The following is a 19,976-nucleotide window of genomic DNA, read 5'->3' on the forward strand; positions in this document are numbered from 1 at the left end:
ATAAGCAGACTTTTTATTATTTGTTTTAGATCTGGGAATGTGTTACCTTCTGTATGGCTTGCAGCTCTTTAAATCTAGCAGCTGTCAACTTCACATTAGCAGATAGGGAAGACAAATGTGATTCACCTGCCCTTTTGCCATCTTCTGCACAGGTTACATTCCTTAGTCACTACTGTTATCTCATCCAACTTGATGAATACCTTGTATTGATTGCACTTTTATGACAGCTGATAGCATCCCTGTGCTCTCTTAGCCAGGGTTCACATAGTTAAGAGATATTTTACACTTTGGGTTAAGCAAGGGACATCGCTGAAATGTCTAGACAATGACACAAACTGTCAGAGTAAAGCAGAAACATCAGTCTTTGAGGGGAAAGGGGAATATGACAGAATCTCACAAAATAACAAAACTTTTTTGACAATATAAGCTTGGTTGACAGGCTTTTAAACAAAATTGTTAGTATCACTTTTACTTTCTCATTTTGCATTCTCTCTTGTTCAAAAATTAAAGATAATGTAGTATTAGTAACAAAATCACCAGCTGTCATTTATGACAGAGATCCTAAGCATTACACATCACACAAAAATGAAAAACATTCTGTCCTCTCACCCATCCTTCACAGGAAAAAGGACAATAAAAATGTGGGGTAAAAAATTTATCAGAAATTTGAAAATCTGTAGTAATTTATAAATCATAACACAATAAAAAATTTAGTTCAAAAAATACACATAAAAAACTTACTAAAACTGCTTACTCTAGTGTCTGAATTACAGAGTCAGGGGCATTGCACTGGGAAAAGGGTGGTCCTCAGGAATTTCAGTGGCTCTGACTACCAGTGATTTGCAACAAACCAAGGTTACTGTCCATAACCAATTATTAGAAGATTTCTCAGTCTTCGAAGTGTAGTTTAAAAACGGTAACACAGCAATGCTGCTTTTTCTTACATCAAATTCAATTAGTAGAGTCTAGAAATGAACCTGTGTAATAGCAACTCTTTGCTACTGACAAGAAGACCAAGGCCATGCTGAAGGCATCTGTTTTGAGAGCCTAGGAAGCACCCAGGATTATGGAACTGCAGCAGGCCTGGAACTGGCCAGCAAAGCAGCTTTTTCTGATGGCCTCCATCATGCATGGTCCATTCACTTTGCTCTCATATACCAGCCCCTCTCTCAGGCCAGCCTCCACCAGAGATGAAAAAGAGGGAGAACACCCAGCCTGATACAGGATGAGTGAGTAAGTGGGCACCCCAGCCACAAGCGTGGGGCCCTGTGTTCCTCCCTGACAGCCCTTTACATCACACACTCTGTTTCCCTCCTATTAGGGAATGGCATGTGGTTCATGCCAGGTATGGGACAGCTTGTGCTGCTCCCTCTTCAATCTCTGCCTGCTCTCTACAGGTCTGAGAGGGGCTGGGATTTCACATTGGCAAGGAGAGAATACAGCACAGAGCAATGCCAGATGTGCTGGCACTAGGACAAGGCTACTGCCACTTGCCTCCAGAAGCTTAACTTGTCTTGGGTCCACCAAAAAAGCCAACTCTTCTGCCACCTCCCAGCTGAAATAAGCCATTTTAGTATGAAGGATAAAAACCATATTTTCTTCTCAGCCTGAAACTGCAAATTCAATTTCAAGCTACACTGCCAAGAGATCCCTAGCTAGTGTCTCTTTATCCTTAAGAAAGGAACTGCTCCACAATGTGGGAAAAACCCCACAACTCTTACTTTATGAAAACTGTAGACTCCTGTCTAACTCTCTTCTTCAAAACTCACTGGAAATCATCCAGTCCTGTCAAGACTCCCTGCTGTATGGAGGATCAAGAGGGATCTCTAATGGGTTTGTAACATGGAAACAATAAATTCAGATCACAGCCTCTTCCCAGTAAAGCATGGCCAGTTGCATCAACAAAAACTCAGGATTCAGAATGCCTGAAGTTTCTCCTAACAAGTTATGTTCCATCTGCCACCTTTAGCTAACACATATTACATTACAGGTATGTGCAATACCACAGATCCTGATGCTAGAACTTAAGTCTAAATTTTTGCCTGTATTTCAGCTACTTTATGAACTCCTGGTATGCTCCTGATGCCCTCAAGCATTCTCCCTGGCAGGTAATGAAGGGCCACTTGGCTGCTGGCCAGGCTTCCTATCCAGGCACAGTTGCTGAATCCTGGCCCCTACTTAGAAATTAGGAAACATTTGACAGGTGGCAATCACCAAGCAGCATCACTTTAACTTACATCTACATGCACGGATGACAATGCCCTAGGGCAAGCATAAATGCTTTAAGTCCTTCTAGCTGGATGAGTGAAAACAGGCACCAGCAACCCTAACATGGAAAATTACAACCAGAGTTAGCACATTTTTAGATAGAAACAATTTATAATTCTTATTATAAACAGTAGGAGTAATTTCCTCCCCAGCTACACAGAGGAATCCATCTTTCATCTGGAGTTTAAGGATTGTTTATGGCAATCCCACAGAAACAGTCCAATAAGCCTCCTGTTAATGTGAAGTTCTAGGCACACCAGCCCAGACTTACCCAAAAACAGAGAAATGAGCACTGTCATTTCACCATTATCTGTTGATTTGGGAGCACTCTGCACAATTTCAGTGCACTTCCTATCTAACCTATTTAGCCAATTTATCTGGTAACAAAGTGAAAAGAAAAAAGAAGAAATAAAAACCCCACAAAAAACCAAAGTCCATTGCTCTCCAAGGACGACATTTTAAAAGCATACACATACTGAACAGAAACAAAATTAAGAAAGAGATGGGGGAGGAGAAATAAACATGCTGCTTTCAGGAACCTAACCATACACCTTTATTATTCAACCTTATATAAGAAGTCTGCCCACTTTTTTTGAGCAGTAGCACTGCATGTTTTGCTTTATTTGTAATCACAGCATCCAATTTAAATCAGACCACCGTCACCCACACAACTAAACCAATTATCATACTTCTACAACAGTTACAATTTTCCAAGCACCTACACAAGACTGAGTCACTTCTACTATGTTTAGTTCTGTTGCTTACACTGGCCAGATCTAAATTAAAAAGTTGTGAGAAACAGTCCGCTTCCCTTCTCTGAAATAAAACCCCATATTTTTTACACGGTACTTTTAAAACATCTATTAACAAATTTAAAACTAAAAAAGATTTCCTAAGAAAGTTTTTCTGAACAACAACAGCTTTAAAATGTAGTGTTTTCAAGGACAGTACAAATCCAATATTAATAGGAAAATAAAAATTGAATTCTGAACTTATTAGGAAGACATTTAAAACAGACTTGTACTTATTTGACATAGCTAACTAAACCTACGACAATAATATTCAATAGTTATTAAAAGGCATAGCACAGATTACTTCGGTGATACCAAAAGTAATTTTTTTTGGTCAAAATTTAAAAAGAGAGCTGGGTATTTTTGCAGAGCACAGTAAGCTGGCAAAATTACACCCTTTTTACAAATACAGACCTTGTAAATTATGACATTTAATTCTGTATAGCCATTATAACAAAACATGAAGAAATGTTTTGCATGCTACACTTGTGTGGAACAACTGTTTTCTACATTCTCCTGGACTGCATATACTCTAATGCTGTAATATTGGATTCCATCAGAAAAGATTGCACCTACTTTACAAAAGATACTTTCTAGACTCATATTTCCTGTACATCACACAAAGCCATGAAGAAGGATGTAACACTTTCATTTTTGCTTTTGTTTTGTACAACCTCGACATTCTGGTCCTGCCAGCACTTCCCAATCATTGATCCTAGAGTTCTAACTACCACAACACTATTTAAAGAAACTGCAAGCACATTTAAAGTTGGTTTACCAAATATGATTTTCAAAGCATCTGAATGTTTACAGCTGGATTTACTGCCACTGAGGGCAGAAAACGTAAGGAAAAGAGGTAAAAAAAATCTACTGGGGAAGTAAAAACAAGGCCAGTAGTTAAACTGCTCCAAGATCTCACACATAAGTCCTAATATTACCAGTTAGTTTCCTAAAATGTGTGTTATTGCATCCATGAAGAACTGTCTTTCTAATCACTTCTTGCTAGCTAGGCACATGGAACACTGAGAATCACTTTAAAACTTGGCCAGCCCAAAATAACAAGTATGCTGAAAGTTGCCAAGGCAGAAACTTTTCATAGTGACTTCAGTGTTCTGTCTACTTGAACAAGGGATCTGTGGTCCATCAGATGATCTTTGTGTAATGCACTGGAGACTTAATAATTGCATAACTATGGAAATTCATAATATGTAGATTATAAATTTCCTATATCATTTAACAACTGAAAAGAAAAAAAAACCCGAAAAACACTACTGCAGAAAAAACTGAAAAAAAAAACATTTACATAGCAATGGTAATTTGTATGGTTCCATAACTTTAGGTAACAAAGATGCCCTCTTCCAAACAAATGCTTCAAGACTGGGTGAAGAGAACTGTCCTTATCACCTCTCTGTATATGCAGCATATTCCGGCAGGTCTGCACTGAAATCCCTTGGTGGCAGAGGGTTATTGTTCTTTGATCAAGCTCTTATCACATTAATAACAAACACACAACTGGGAGTTTGAGGCAGAGCACAGAAACCACTCAGAAGTTCCACTACTTAGGTTTGTATCTCCCCCCTTGAATCCTCATGCTCTAATTCATCAATTTCATGCTTGCATATACATTGCATTTATTCATACTATTTGAAGGTTTTGTGAGACCATTTTGAAACTAACAAGAGCCTTGATATACTCGCAAACTTGAGAGCTTGGAGCAAAAAGTGTGACAGTGACAGAGATCTAGTGTGGGTAAATACATACAAAGGGAAAAACATGGTTGACACAAGGACAAAACATTTTAGCACATGAACTCTCAATCCTATTTCATTATAGGTAATGCAAAGAGACATAAAATAAAATGAAAAACAACTACCACAAATCTCAAAGGCTTTTTCTTAATACCATGTAATTACTACATAGCAACTAACAGCAGCAATTTAAAGGTATGTTCAATGAAACACTGAGCTAAATGAAAATTTAGACAAAAATATAAAATGCATATGAAGTCCTGTGCTCGCAGTATAGACAATGACCACTTACCATTTTTGAACTGCTTGTTGTTGGTAATTATCAAACAGAAAAATCAGTTTAGGCCATCCTACTTTCTTACTTAAACTCAGTAAACCCAATGCAACCCCAAGCAAGAAAACAGAGGTAGGTTACTACTATTTAGTAGTTCAGCAGCATATTTTTTACCTGCATAAGGTCCTGCCTTTCTTTTTCACCTGTGCATATAGCTTTCTTTATGCTTCGAAGTTCACTCATGATAGCTTGTGCTTCATCCAGTCTGTAATTTGTATGAGCATTTGACATCTTACGATCAATCCTGTTGAAAATATTAAGACAAATTTAGGAATTTTCACATCATTAGAAAGCACATGGGCTTTCTAAGACCTTGTTTATTCATGTACCACTTCATTTCCAGGAATAAAATGATACCCTACTTGGAATTAACACAGCACTCAGTGCCAAGACCACTCTAAAGACAAAGCAAAGCAATTATCTACCCAGGTTCTGCAGAAGCAACAAATTTCCTGGGTTTAATATCCTAGTGCAGAGCTTACTTATGAGCAACGTCTGTGGGTGATTTCATGCACCAAAAGCAAAATTAACCTAAAACTAACCTAGATGGTTATAACTCAAAAGGTTGAGCGGTCTGGCTGTTGTATTTTTCATGCAGCATCACATATTGCAGTATCTCTTCCAGGGCTTCTACTTGATCTTGCTTTAGAAGTTTCTAACAAATGCATTTAAATTTTCTCAGGAAGAAAATTTTAATGCCTAAAATTTTATTGCAAATGCTATCCTGCCATTATAGGCCTATTTAACTACCTTTTCCATAAGATATCTATAAGACATTATCATTCTGCACTGAAAAACATGATATGGGAACATCCCAGAAGATTTTACACCTTTGAGCAAGAAGCAAGAGCACAAGCTATGACATAAGACTGAAGTAATACTAATGTTTCCATCTTGACATATTAAAATCACTCAAATGGAACATCCACTGGCTGAGTTTTAAACCTTTTTTCCAACATTCCACAATAGTAAAGGACAACATATCAGGAGGCAGAAGACTAGTCCAGTGTTATCATCTTGTTAATTTGCTTTGATTTATAGATAAAGAATAAGACAAGAGACTATAGAGAACTTATCAGAAGAACTATTTGGTCTTGGATTTACAACAAATGGCTATGGAGTTTTAACAAGTTGTATTTACAGCAACTATTGCAAATCATGTGAAGTTCCTGTTAAAATATGGAAAACTACATTTTCCTGTTAATCTATCATGAAAAGAATGTGTATAGAGAAAATGTGGTAAGTTTCAAGGTCTTTGGGCCAATGCTAAGAAAAAATAGCTTCAGGAAAAGGTACATCAGGTTAACAGAATTGAGGAAAAAACACACATTGTTCATGACAAAGGACATCAATCTACAAAAGATGCAGTAGGAGAGGGCATGCCATGCATACAGAAGAATACCCAAACTCTATTTAAAATATTGAAGCTAACTAACAAGTTTCAAGATAACTATTACATTAAACTAAGAGTGTCAACGAAAGTCTCTCAGCATGTTCTGCCAGTTAAAACACAAGCAGTGCAATTCCCCTTACACCTGATTACTTGTTTTAAAATTAAAACTTTAAAATGAAAAATCAAAAGGAGTAAATGAAAATCCTGTGGTTTTATTGTGTAGCTCAAAATATTTAGAAAAAAACAGGTTGATTTTTACAGTTTTAATTTGGTTTTGTTTTTTTCTGACAGTTATTCTTTTTGGAGACAACACAAAAGTCTGATTCTCAAGATTTTTCTTTGAACACAAATTTCCCCAAATTACATGAGAAAACATATAATCTTTTATGAATAGAGGTTCAAGAACAAGAAAGGACTTAAATGTCATGTGTATTAAAGCTGGGGGTTTGTTTGTTTTTGTTTTCAAAATGTTGGGTCTTCACTAAGTTTATCTGAAATCCTGAGCAGATAAAACAACTAATCCAAGTCACTAAAAGTCACGTTAAAAAGATAATACATTTTTATATGAAGGTAACTGTAATGTTAGGAACTATATTCAAATATTAGACATGAAAATGCCTTCAACACAACTGCTCATTATACTGTTTGCCAGGACTAAGGTGGCATTTCAGGAAAAGGAAATTATTTAATTTCAACCAGATTTCTGTCCAGTTATCCACATATTCATGTTCCTGGACGCCACTTTGGAGCCCAGCTTATGAATTGATATTTGTTTAAGGACAGAATTGGAGAAGTTCCTACTGCCAAAAATATTTAGGCTTAAATCGGTATTGCTGGCAACCCAAACTGACTAAAGTAGCTTACAAAATTACCTGTTATTTATTGTCTAATAATTCTTTTCCCTTTTTTCATAAAGTTCTATTTCTGAAAGCCATAGAGTTAACAGGAGTCTTCCATTTCATTAATGGAAAATAACATGCTAAAAATACAGATCAGACCTTTGTAAGCATAGCAAGAATATTCAACTAACATGCAAGACTGTAAAGATATGAAGATGTTTCTAGGATACACAGACTACTAATGTTTGGCCATTGTTTCAGTCCTATGGGGCAGATTCCATGTTCCTCCATTTTCCTCCACCAAAGCACAGGCCTGTACTTCAGCAAAAATCTAATTTTTAAGTTTTTGTCAGATCTCCTAACCTCTAAATTAGTCTGTAGCTACAAATTGTTTAGCCAGTCCTAATTCCTTGTCACTCCCAACTTCTCACAGCATTCACTCTGCTCTCCTGGCCAACTGGCCAAGTTTTCATTTCCTTTGTTGCTAAACGCCTTCTTCCTCCAGAATTCCTGCCGGGGAGCAGTGGGGTCACTGAAAACACAGGGGAGAAGGAACTGCTCCTCCTTCTGAGTCCCTGCTGCCAGGCCAGAGGAAGGAATTTGCTCCAGAAAAGGCTCATATTTAACCCTGTAAGTTTGGACTGTGACAGGAGCAGACGTACCTTGGGGCAAAGGTGGTGGAGGCCAAGGTGCACCATCCTGCAGGGTGGGGATCTTTGCAGGCTCTAAACAATGAGCTCCACAAAGTCTCCACTGGGCAAACACAAACCCATGTCCAAAGGTTTATCACACATAACATTACCAAATTTAGATGAAACTGTAGAAAGTACAGTCCTGATATAAACCTGCAGTTCTATGAATATTGGAATTCTGACAGTATTGAAGTTGTAGAAGTATCAAAATCCCCCTCAATCATGTCTCCACTCATAAAACCCCACTTCTATAGTCATTCTGTGGTTTTGTTTTCTTTTCATTCTCCTCAAAGATGGTTAAGCCATTTTACTAAAATTAAAAAGAACAGAAAACAAAACACAGTCCAAGGCAGACACTGCACATGGAAAATGTCAATGTAAGAGATTTGCATTTAACAAAGGCATTTGAATCGCACAGCAACATAAAATGATGGAAATACTGAGCAACCCAACCGCCCTCTCCATAAAAGCTGCCTCTTCTCTGAGAGCTATACCAAGCAAGGCTGCACAGAGAGTCACCTGGCAGCAAGTTCCAATATCTGCACATGATGCCATTTTGGTAACAGTTTCAAAGCAAACATTCAGCCAGATGTAAAGCCCCAAGTCTGATGGCTCCTAATGTTGTTCTTGGCTTACACTTGAAAAAAAGTGATGTACATGCCTTTAAAAAACCTGAACAGGATGCATGCCATTTGCAGTTTGGCAGTTACTTGAAGATTTGACTTAGCACAAGAAGGAAGAAGAATGACGCAGACCAAAACTTCAGAAAATGTAACAGAAGTGGGAAATGTCTGAAATGCAATAAACTTTAAAGGGGAAAGGGAAGCAGGGTAGGGGGGAAACAGAGTATAAAAAACTCAGCATTTTTGTTTTAAAGAAGGAGCAATGAAATTCTTTTCAGACAATATACTTACTTTGAGGATATGGAAAAACTAAACTACTTCAGCCTTGGTACTTGACTTGAGTGACCCTTCTCTCCCAACAAATACAGGAGGTAGGGGAGAGATTGCACAGGGACAGGCTAGAGCACAGTTAGGCTTTCAGGCTAATTTGTCTACTGACTACACAAGGAGGTGAGAGAAGCTCCTCTCTTCAGCTGTTAGTTTAAGTACTCTCCAAATTGGCTGACTTCCTCCTAGAAGCAAAATACTCCCAAAAAAACCACATGTATCTCACCAGAAGAGGAAATAAAAAAAACACTTAAAAGCACGAAACAAAAACAAAACCACAAGTCTCTTTCACAAGTGAAGAAGTCACTGCAGAGAGCAGAGCACAGCTCCAGGTAACTCACAGGCAAAAGGTTCTCCCCAGCTCCAGCAAGCACAACAAGTGCCACCCAGTGCACCAACGGGACAGAGGGCGACCACAGCAACAGCAGCAATGAGCAGCACTGAGTTGTCACACCTGAACTTCTAAACTATACACCCAGAGTGACCACTGATCATCATATATGCTTTAAAATAATTCCTCTCTTGATGTCTCTCCTATAACCCCATCCTGGAACATGGGCAACTTGACTTGGGCTATAATCCAAGACAAACATTTGTATTCTTAATCATTTGCAGACTTTGTTTTTCAAAACGTTGCACTACTTTACTGGACTATCTTAAATGAATTACACTAATTAAAACAATCTTGAGTTTCAAATGGTCTTCAAATACTTTCATCATCCTAGTCAAGTGGTTAGTCCTTTTATAAAATAATTGAACCTATACCATTAAAATAACCCAATAACCAAGAAAAGGAAAACAAATTTAAAAAGTAGAAATGGAATAGTAATTCTTACTCTAAGAAAATGTTATTAAGAATCATAAGACAAAATTGGTTTTGTTCTGTTACTGTTTACATATCTACACCACCATACTGATATGTTGACTATCTTTAAAATATTACTTAGTGTATTGAAACTGCAAATACTTTGAATTATTTATTTTACTAATTTTCAGTTAATATCATACATTATCTATTCCCCCAACTACCTCTAAATACTTCAATAAAAATACATTTATTAATAAATGATTACATTGTATCTGCCAATTAAGATTTTTGGTATTTTGGTTGAACAAGTTTTCTCTGTCTAAATGCACTATAAAGCAAAAGAGCCTTGTTTTTAAAAAACAGAAAATTTTGTTATTAAAAAACCAAATCAGACACACCAAAAATATTAAGTGTATGGGTCACTCCTTCTTTTTTAAAAGCTAAATCTGAGAATCTTGCTTTAATTTGTTTTGTTATCATAGTATCAATCAAAATTGGAAAATAAGTACCCTAACTGCTCCAAGATCCCTGGAATTTCATCAGAATTCCTGAAGTGAAAGCCCATGCTTTGTAGCACCAACACAATAAATCCAAAGCTTCAAAATATTTCTGCAGCTGCTACACTTATGTTGCAAAATCCATTAGACATGCAACAGTTACAACATTTTCAGGAAGCTCCTGCATTAGGCACTTTGTTCACATGCATGCTGGAAAGAGGCCAAGGTTTCTAAATGCACAGCCACATATCCCAGGCAGATCCAAGTGCTGTTCAAGCTCTTGGTGTAGCCACTGGCCTTGCTGAAGGAATCTGGAAGCCACAACAACCTGTGTTTACCTGCCACCTTTTTCATGGCCTGGCAACCTCTCTCCCTATCCCACTGGGATAGCATCCCGTGTGTGAGCTACATATGCAGGTGACTAAGCACACACAGATGGCAGCACGCAGCTCCCTTCCCATCAGATGGCCTGCAGGAAGAGTGGCAGGGAGAGGGTCACCACAACATTTCACAACCTTTGACACCACTGTGCACACAGAAAACAGCAGGGCTGCCTAACTGCCCTGGGAGCAGTGGCAAATTGCCCTGAGCTTCCTTTCCTTACTGGCAGGAGACAAGGAGTCACTTTTACATGCAGACATTGTGCACACATGCAACACAACCCAAGGTCTCGCAGACCACTAGATTTACAGTACAAGCACAAATCAGCCATACAGTGCAGAATGAGATGGCCTGACCATCAGGTAACAGGGAGAAGCAGCACTGTTGTGTACAGAAATCCCTCTAGCAAAAGATCTGTGCCCAGCCAAAAAGCCTTGGTACTGCCATGGGCAAGCAACTCAACAGCATGGTGCTTTGGGCTGTGCTCCAGGCAGTAGGTATCTCCAGAAAGTATTTGGGAAATATTTTTTTAAATCTAATTCCAGGTTGGCAATATCTTGAGGAAAAGTTAAAGAACATGGCCTATAAAGCTATTCTTGCATGTGAACCTACAAAATGACAACTCCAACCAATTCTGTTTAACTCTTCTTCTGTCCTTTCATATTGTTCTCACCCTGCATCACTATCACAGCTGAAAGTCTGAAGCAAAGCCTTTAACATTTTTTAACAGCACTTTTCTATGAAATTCATTCAAAGGCAATTAAAAAATAAACCCAAACCCCAAAAAAAGATCCTCCCACGAACTCTTAACTTACTCTTGCAGAGTTTCCACTCCTTTTTCTTTATATTGCAACTCCTGCTTCATCTGTGCCAATTCTCGTTTCAGCCTGGAGAGCTGAATAAAACAAAATAATTAAAAATTAAAATAACTAAGAGTAATTTCCACAATAAAAATAATTGATTTTTAAATACAAAATCTTAAGCTACTTTAAAGAAATGGAAGTGGTAATTTCTCTATTCTTTTTTTGCTTTAAAATTGTTGCATTAAAATAACAGAAATAACAGAAATAACATTAAAATTTGCATTAAAATAACAGAAGACTTTCTTAAATATCATAAGGCCCAATCAAAAAGCAGTCAAAACATCCAGCTTTCAAAGTATCAATTACCTCACCTATTCTATAAGGTTTCTTTTTCCAATAGTTTATGCTAACAGCTGGCAAGTTTCAAGCCATATAAATTTTCTTCTCCTTTTGTAGCAAAGACACCTCTCAACTGTATTAAATTCTTTAGTCAACTTTAAAAAAGACAAAACACTCAATGCTGTTAATTTTTCTATCCAGGAAAACAAAATTACTGGCAGCAGAACTGTTCTCTCTCCCAGAAATGGCAGCCTGGCTTGCCACAGTTATTTTCATATTATCCTGCCCTCTCAACCCTCTGGTCAATTATTTTGATCCAACTAATGAGCATAAATCGAAAGTGACATAGCAAAGATGTCTCCAAAAACCTGTTCTTGTGGTTTTATGGAAACAGTTACCTGAGTAGGTTGTGCAGACCATGGAAGAGCCAAGCATGATCTGCAGAGAAAGAGCTTCTTGCCCTCCAAAGCTGACAGAAAACTGAAGGCAACAGGGAGAGGAGAATGCAAGGGACAGCAGACAAATGAGGGGAATAGGGGTGCTTCAGTATGTGGTAGTGAGGCTAAGACTGAACTGTGAGCCCAAAGAGGGGCAGGGATGGAAAGAAAAAAGCTCTCTCTTCTGAAGCTACCAAACTCAGGATATTTGCTAGAATTTACCCAGAGCACTCTTGATTTTCACATGTACATCAGTAAATGACAAAATCATTACAAAACAGATTTTTTAAAAAAGAGAATAAAAAAATTAATTTTTTCTTCAGCTCTATACATGGGGCTTTGCATCAGTACCAGGATGCAAACCAGCACTGTCAGAGTCCCAGCATCCTGCACAGCTCTCTCCCTCTCATCAAAATTCACTGCACGAGCCCCTGAACTCTATATGCTCACCAGCTCCTTTAACACCCACCAGAAGTAAAATGAGAAAATGCGTCCTGTACACAAAAGGTTTATAGTGCTTATTTCATTCTATTTCCTGAAACAACTCAATGACTATGCACACAGTCATTTGAACAGAATATCCTATGTATCCTAGGTCATTTTGTTTAAGGAGAAAGAGAGGAAGATAGTCATAAGTGAAAACCTTGCTTATTTTCTTCATATATTACTTAAATAAATAAGGCTTGTTTAGAATACCCTGACATTTCGAGTATGTAAAACAAGCAAACACTAGTCAGCATGTAATAAATATATACAGATAGAATAAATGCCTTTGAAGGGTGGTGAATGGGATTGATTTTCAGAGGCACTCATGTGAAAAGTGGTTACTACAACAAAAATGGAACACTATCCTGCAAGGATAAGTGTTTTTTAAAATACTTATTTATCAAAACCATGAATTTAGTTTTGGTTTTTTTAAATATATAAATAAGGAACATTTTTGTTACAGAACTGCTTATTATTGTCAGAATACTTATATTTCCCTCTCCTCATAAAAGAGCTCTGGCCAACCAGCTGAAAAATTCTATTTGGCCAATAGGTCTACTGAAATGTGAAGAGATTTCCAAATAAGTAATTAAACCTGCAGTCCAGCAGAATCTCACTGAAAATGGGTAAATGGGTTTGAACTGAAAGAATCTGGCTGCAGAGAATTTACTACTTGTGGAAGTTTGTAGAGAGAAAGCAATTTCTGAAAGCCTGGCTGAGCTTGCCTCTAACATTTGTGGCAAAAATGTTTGCATTTTTACCATGGAAAAAGCATTACTTCTCAAGTGACCAAAATGCAGTTAATATAGAGCTGTTTTAACAGAGCAATGGGTAAGAACAAAAAAGCACTTTTCAATACAGTATTTCTAGAAATGCATACAACATTCAGTGTAATGCTAAAGTAAAACAGACCCTTCCTCCCTCCCTTCCCCACACCTAATTCATATTTTTACAAAATGAAAAAAGATTACTCACTCTGTCACGACGGCTGGCTATTTCTGCTTTAATCTGATATGGGTCATACTTGGTATTAGCTGAAAATCCAGAGAATGCTAAACAGATGGAAAACAGTATTTTACTCTTTTTTCCGCCTTCTTTAATACAATTGTTAAGATGTGGCACTATATGATAAACCATTTCATTAATTATTTTTTTTACAAGTCACTAGGTTCTAAAATTATCCTCTGTGCTGAAGTACAACTGAGGATTTCGATTTGGCCCATCTGAAACTTTCTTTCATCCTGAATACCACCAAAAATTGCATATAGCAGCACCATGTATTTCCTAAAAGCAATAAGCTCCTGTGATAGGATGATGGCATCTACTGAAGCAAGCAATTTGTGTAATATTCATAATTAGTAGTTACTTCCTAGGTACACTGAATTAACAGTATGATAGGCACTAAAGTTAAAAAAAAAATTATTGTCAGAACAAAATTAGACCAGCTAGGCAGAGAAGCTGCCTTCTAAAGCAACAGTTAGGGAACTGAAATACAAACCAACCCTGGCAAGTAAGGTCTTAAGGTGTCTCCAGTCAGGCAATGATTTCAAGCTGTGGCATTTCAAGCTAAAGCCTGCACAGATGAACTAAAGGTCCCAGAGGATAGATGGGGCAAGAGCAACCATGATTTATGGAGCGAGCCATTCAAGGCAGCACTGGCCCACTGAAAAATGCCTGGTATGTGAATGGATGGGGTTGTGCTGTCAGACCTTCCATCCTTTTGCAGAGCTGAAGGCTGCTGCACTGAAACCCATATCCGTGTCTGGGCTGCACTGGGCCTTTTGAACCTTTAAAGAATACTGCGACGCCAAGGTCATGTTGAGCGTGCAGGAACTTGCCAAAATGAGTAGTCATGCCTGGACTAATTCTCTAAATCCAGGATTTTCTATGGATTTTTTTTTTGAAACAGTTCTGATCACAACTGAGTCACAAAACTGCTGCATGGGCACCTCCCTGCCAACCCACAACCGCTGAGCTCACCTCCCACTCATAAGCACACGACACTGAGTCAATGGCAGCACCCACAAGCAAAGTGGAGAAAAACAATTTGTGAAGTTTTAGTTCTTTAAATCCAGCAACTTGAAACAAGTGGTGGTGGAGGCAAAGATATTGGCTATATAGGCATCCAACTTTGGCAGTGTAATTGCACTCACATTAGAAGTCTAATATTTCTGTACAGTAAAAGGAGAGACAAGCATCCCACAGTGGAGTGGAGGACTCAAATTAGGAAAAACAAGTGGAGAAGGAGCTTTGGGGAATCTTGAGTTGACAGCATGATTAATTCCAAAAAGCATATTTAAAAAAAAAAATTTAATCATCCGAGTAATCAACCCACCCCATTTTCTGAAAACCGAAGTATATGACCTTAAACCAATATAAAATATATTAACACATCATAGAAAGTTAAAATAGTTTTCCACCTCAAAACAAGCAAACAGTTATATGTAATTTCTCTCACAGATTCTCATTATCAACTCCAGATATACCTACAAAACCCTGAACTATCAGAAGATGGAGAAACATAAGTAAATTGGCATAACATTTGCTTTCATTATAGATAACTCCAAATTTTGTCATTTTCAGTCATATTTTGTTGCTATTTCAAATAACTTGTTTATCTAAGAGCTTCAAAAATATGAAAAAGGTTATCTTTTTCTAGTATATTTTCATCTTCAACAGAACTTTCTTTCTGTATATTCACCTGAAGTAATTCAAAAAAATATCCCACAGAATTACTGCAAATTTAAAAAAAAAAAAAAAAAAAAAAAGCCCAAGGTCTTAGAAAGGTTTTGTAATAAATGTCGATTTAGATTTTATAATCTCAAAAAATACTGACAACACTGTCTTTTACTCTATTCCAAGTGTTCAAATAGTTGTTAAACACACTTTACACAATAGTTTCTTTTTTAAAAATTTCTTTCTTAATAGGAAAATACCTTGCTTCCTCTTCAGAAACTTGAACATGAGAGGGGGAAATAAGACTAGTCATAATTGTTCAGGTATGTTACAAACTGAATGACAGAATGCATATATATAAACTAAACAAAAGGATGAGAATGCCAGTTCAACAGTAACAGAGTACTTGGTCCAAACCATCTGGGACACCTCAGCTCTGGAAAACAACTTTTATTCAGGATTTTGGCATATGTATGAATTTGCTTGGATTAATAAATACAACCGAATCAGTAGATAAACACTTCTATCCAGACACCTGCCCTAAGCCCCCTTCCACAGTCAGATTTCTTGAACATCTTCAGAAAAGGCTAAAGCTGAGCTTCCCATTCTTATTAAATCCTTGGCATTTAACAGCAAACCTGCAGTTAAAACAATGACTGTACTGCCACTGAAAAACTAAAACTAAAAAAAAAAACCAAAACCCAGTAAAACTCCACTAATTTCCATGTGCGTTATATCCACTTCTTTGAACTAGTCCAGTTGACTCTGACAAAGACACCTGAACCAACCAACAGCCATGACAATGGGGCAACATCTTCAGAATTCAGAAAAAGTCTGTTATCTACCCCAAGCTACCAGAGACATCTGAAGAGAAGAATGAAAAGGGCAGGAAATTATAGCTCTCTATCACCTGGCTCCAAGATGGGCAGAAATACCAGTTGGGATATATGCCTGTTTAAAGTTACATCTCTTTTTAATGTTAACATTTATCCCTAATAAATCTCTGTTGTAATAGATGTAACAGGAATTGGAAGACATTGAATTGCAGAGTCAAAGGACAGCACCTCACTGCTGTAGTCAGAACCTTCATTCAGAGAAGAATCAGGTGATGGAAATACTTCACACTTTTTCTTACACCACATCTTGTGAGGGCAGGTGGGCAATATCAAGAAAAGAGAGTAAACTCACAGCTGGCATAGGAACGGCTGTCATCCTCACACATCTTGTGCAATTGTTGATATTCCTCTTGGGCTAGCTCAAAACGCTGCTGCTTTATTTGGTAAATCTCTTTCTTGGCATTCAGTGCCTCCTGGGCAACTATTAAATATTCCTTCAGCATGCGTTCCTGCTCCCTTCTCCATTGTTCCCTCGGATCCTCAATTTGTGTGAGCTCTAAGGAGAGAAAAGTAAAAACTTTAAAGTAAAATAATATGACGCTTTGTGCCACCAAGTCCAAGTTATTTTTGTTAATGTCCATTCTCAACCAGCACACCTGACACTAGAGTGCCCAAAATCACTCCAGCCAGGAGAGAAGGAAGGATGCAGAGTGAAAGAACAGGAAAGGCTTTTCAAATATAAAAGGCATTTAAATGTTATTCTTTTCTTTACAAACCAGTGCAAACCCAAAGAAAACAGTAATTTGGCCCTAACCTTCCCTCATAACCAACTTGAAAATTCCAAAAATTACCTAAAAAACCAGAACCGCAAGGAAAAATTAAAGGTATCTCAATACTTAACCCATAAGTCTATAAATAGCTGGAACTAACTTAATATACTGCATACAACTTGCATAACATCTTAAAAGGACAAAGGCTACCCCTGCATAGTTAAGAAGAATGAGGTAATTCAACAGAGAAGTCAGCATCTTAGTCTCAAATCCATACAGCTTTTAAATCACTTCTCTTTTTTTTTTTTTTTTTTTTTTGTCTTAAGAAACAGCAGTCTGATGTTTTTCCTTGCCAGGATTTGGACCAGTTTTTATTTAAACACAAACCAAAAACAAGCTTCTACAAACAAAAAGAAAAAAAATCTTTCACAAATCTATTAATTTTCAAGGTTATTACTGCAAAACAATCTCTTTGCAGTTGCAAAGGCATTTGAGGATGACACACATTAAAATTCTAAAAAATTATTAGTTCATTTTGGGGGGTTTTGTGAGTCAAAAAATATGTTTCACATAACAACATTGATGTAAAGCCTTGGGTTTAAATGGAATGTTAATTTCTGATGACTGAAGCTCTACCAGTTAGAAGCTGCTGCAGACAAAATGTCAGTGCTCAAAGTAGTGGCAAAACCTGGAGCACAGTCAGGAGCTAAGCACCTAGCAATTTTTCCAAACTTGGTTTCTTACATGAGATGAAAGCCAGTTATGTTTTGCATTAATCCTGAGTACATAATTCAGTAGATTGGTGCCAGTGATGAAATACAAAACTGTAGAAGATTAAGCACAATAGATTAAGAACTCTAATGGTGTCAAGGTCATGCTAGCAGCTCTAACATTTGAGAGCCATCTGAAAAGTATATAAACAAAAACAGAAGGCTCATCAAAGAGCAGTGCTTCCAACAGATTTGCAGATTAGCTTCCTAAATAACCTTTTCTCTTAACAGTTGTACCTTTCTCTCCCTGAAACTCCTCTCATCGAAACAGTACCAAGATAGTGCCTACAGTTCTGCAATCTTTCCCCACTTCCCAGGGACCCCTCTGATTCCCTTCTGACTCCAGTGTCGTGAAAATATCTCCTCTGGCAAGGACAGGATGTGCTTTGCCTTGCTGAGCTGCCATAAATCCTTCTCTACATGGAAGGCAAGCAGAAGAAAACAGAGTTCTGACTGCTGCCCACCCTTCACTAAGGGCATTTCAATTTCCACTGTTACTTCATTTGTCCATTAGTACCTCTGAAATCTGTGCAAATTCTAATATTCCTAAGATTGCTAAATTCCCATGGAAACAATGAGAAATCAGTAAATATTTATAAAAGAGACAGGCTTACTAGGATTCAGTTTTTGTCTTGGAATGGCAAACTATTAGTCCTAATCTCAAAAAACAACCCAGGCTAAAGTGTTACGTTCTATGACACATTGAACTTCTGAGATCCTATACTTCAGGGCACTGCATCTCTTACAGAATTATTTCAGAAGCCTTCTGAAAAGCTAGCAGCATATATCAGAGGTAGAAAACTTCTTTAGTGCATGGGAATCTCTGCTTTTTTCTAGTTCATGAAACTTTGCCCTGGATTTCTAAACAAGTTTGCCACATAACAAGACCAAAGCTACATTGTATGATAAAATTAACTTCCTTCACTTCTTTACAACCAATTAGAAAAAAACCCATTATAGTAACTCAAGAACAGTCCCAGACAAATGCAGAGAATATATTATTCCCTCACTGGGGAATGCCCAACTGCTTAGAGGAGACTTCAAAGGCTCCCAAGACTCTGAGGAGGAGGGAAAGGAATTCTGTGGCTGGCAACCGCCAAGGTTTTTAAGCAATGGTTGGATAACAGCCAAGAGCAGCTTAGTAAGGGTGTCAACAAAGTACTGAATTTACAGAACAAGATGGAGATCAGGGTTGGAAGCACCATTGAGATTTACAGAAGATTCTTCTGTTCCTTGTTTTTTTTCCAGTTTAAATGGAAAACTATTGCCTAGAAATCTTTTTCTTGCTTCCTGGGTAAACAAACATAGCAAAAGACTTAGAAAAAATCAGACATATTGCTGTTTTCTTTTAAAAGGTGCAAGGGCAAAAAGCTTGAGAGAGTGCACAAAACATGAGAGGTCCTTGGTAAGTGTAAGTGTAGAAAGACTCTTTGAATTATCCCTTGCATTTTCTCACAGTATTTCTTGACACTGAGGCACTTCTAACTGTTTTGTCAATTAACACAGAACTCCAATGCTGCACAAAGCATTTAACCCAGTCAGCCACAAAAGACAATCCAAATGCTTTTTCCTGAAGCTGCTGTTCCAAGTAGTTTAGACCTACTCAGTTCAGAAAAGCATTTCTTCAGCTCCAAGACCATCTCCTCCACTTGTCTGACACCACCTCACGATGCCCATGATTGTCTACTCATTACTTCTCACTTCTACAAAGGAAATTTATGCCGTCTTGATTGGCACCTTTGTTGTCCACAGTTTAAAAATTGGATCAAGAGTCCAACTAATTTCTGAATAATAATTATCCAGCTATAATATCAACTCTGTCTTCCCTCTTATTATAAATTTTGCTGGTATATGAAAGCACTGTATTAGCCTAAGGGTGACAAACCCATTTCACTGTGACGGTTGAATTACCATTTAGGATAATATCTGTGGGCTGCAAGTAATTAGCTATCATGAAAGAGACAAATTTTGCAACCTTGTTAATTGTTGAATGATTTCTTTTACTCAGTTCAGCACTTTCCGCATGAAGCTTCTCTCCCTCTGTTCATACATTAACTTTATTTCATACCTAATATGATTAGCTTTACTTTTCCATGTCCATTAATATTCATCTTTTCTTTCTGTCTACCCACTGATCATGTGGGAACTCAACTGATCT

The 19,976-nt window shown here is 37.5% G+C and overlaps 1 protein-coding gene across 1 annotated transcript in view; it reads right to left on the minus strand.

The window, feature by feature from the left end:
• The window catches only part of WWC3 (WWC family member 3), a 98,575-nt gene that overhangs the window by 40,277 nt on the left and 38,322 nt on the right, over positions 1 to 19,976 (minus strand). The window contains exons 3-6 of the mRNA XM_063147846.1: positions 16,631 to 16,834; positions 13,742 to 13,818; positions 11,517 to 11,596; positions 5,256 to 5,385 (exon numbers count right to left, since the gene is read on the minus strand). Coding sequence (XP_063003916.1) covers positions 5,256 to 5,385; positions 11,517 to 11,596; positions 13,742 to 13,818; positions 16,631 to 16,834 — 491 coding nt within the window. The remainder of the gene's footprint in view (positions 1 to 5,255; positions 5,386 to 11,516; positions 11,597 to 13,741; positions 13,819 to 16,630; positions 16,835 to 19,976) is intronic.

This window comes from Melospiza melodia, chromosome 2 (genome assembly GCF_035770615.1).
Source record: "Melospiza melodia melodia isolate bMelMel2 chromosome 2, bMelMel2.pri, whole genome shotgun sequence".
In the NCBI taxonomy this organism is placed as follows: Eukaryota; Metazoa; Chordata; class Aves; order Passeriformes; family Passerellidae; genus Melospiza; species Melospiza melodia.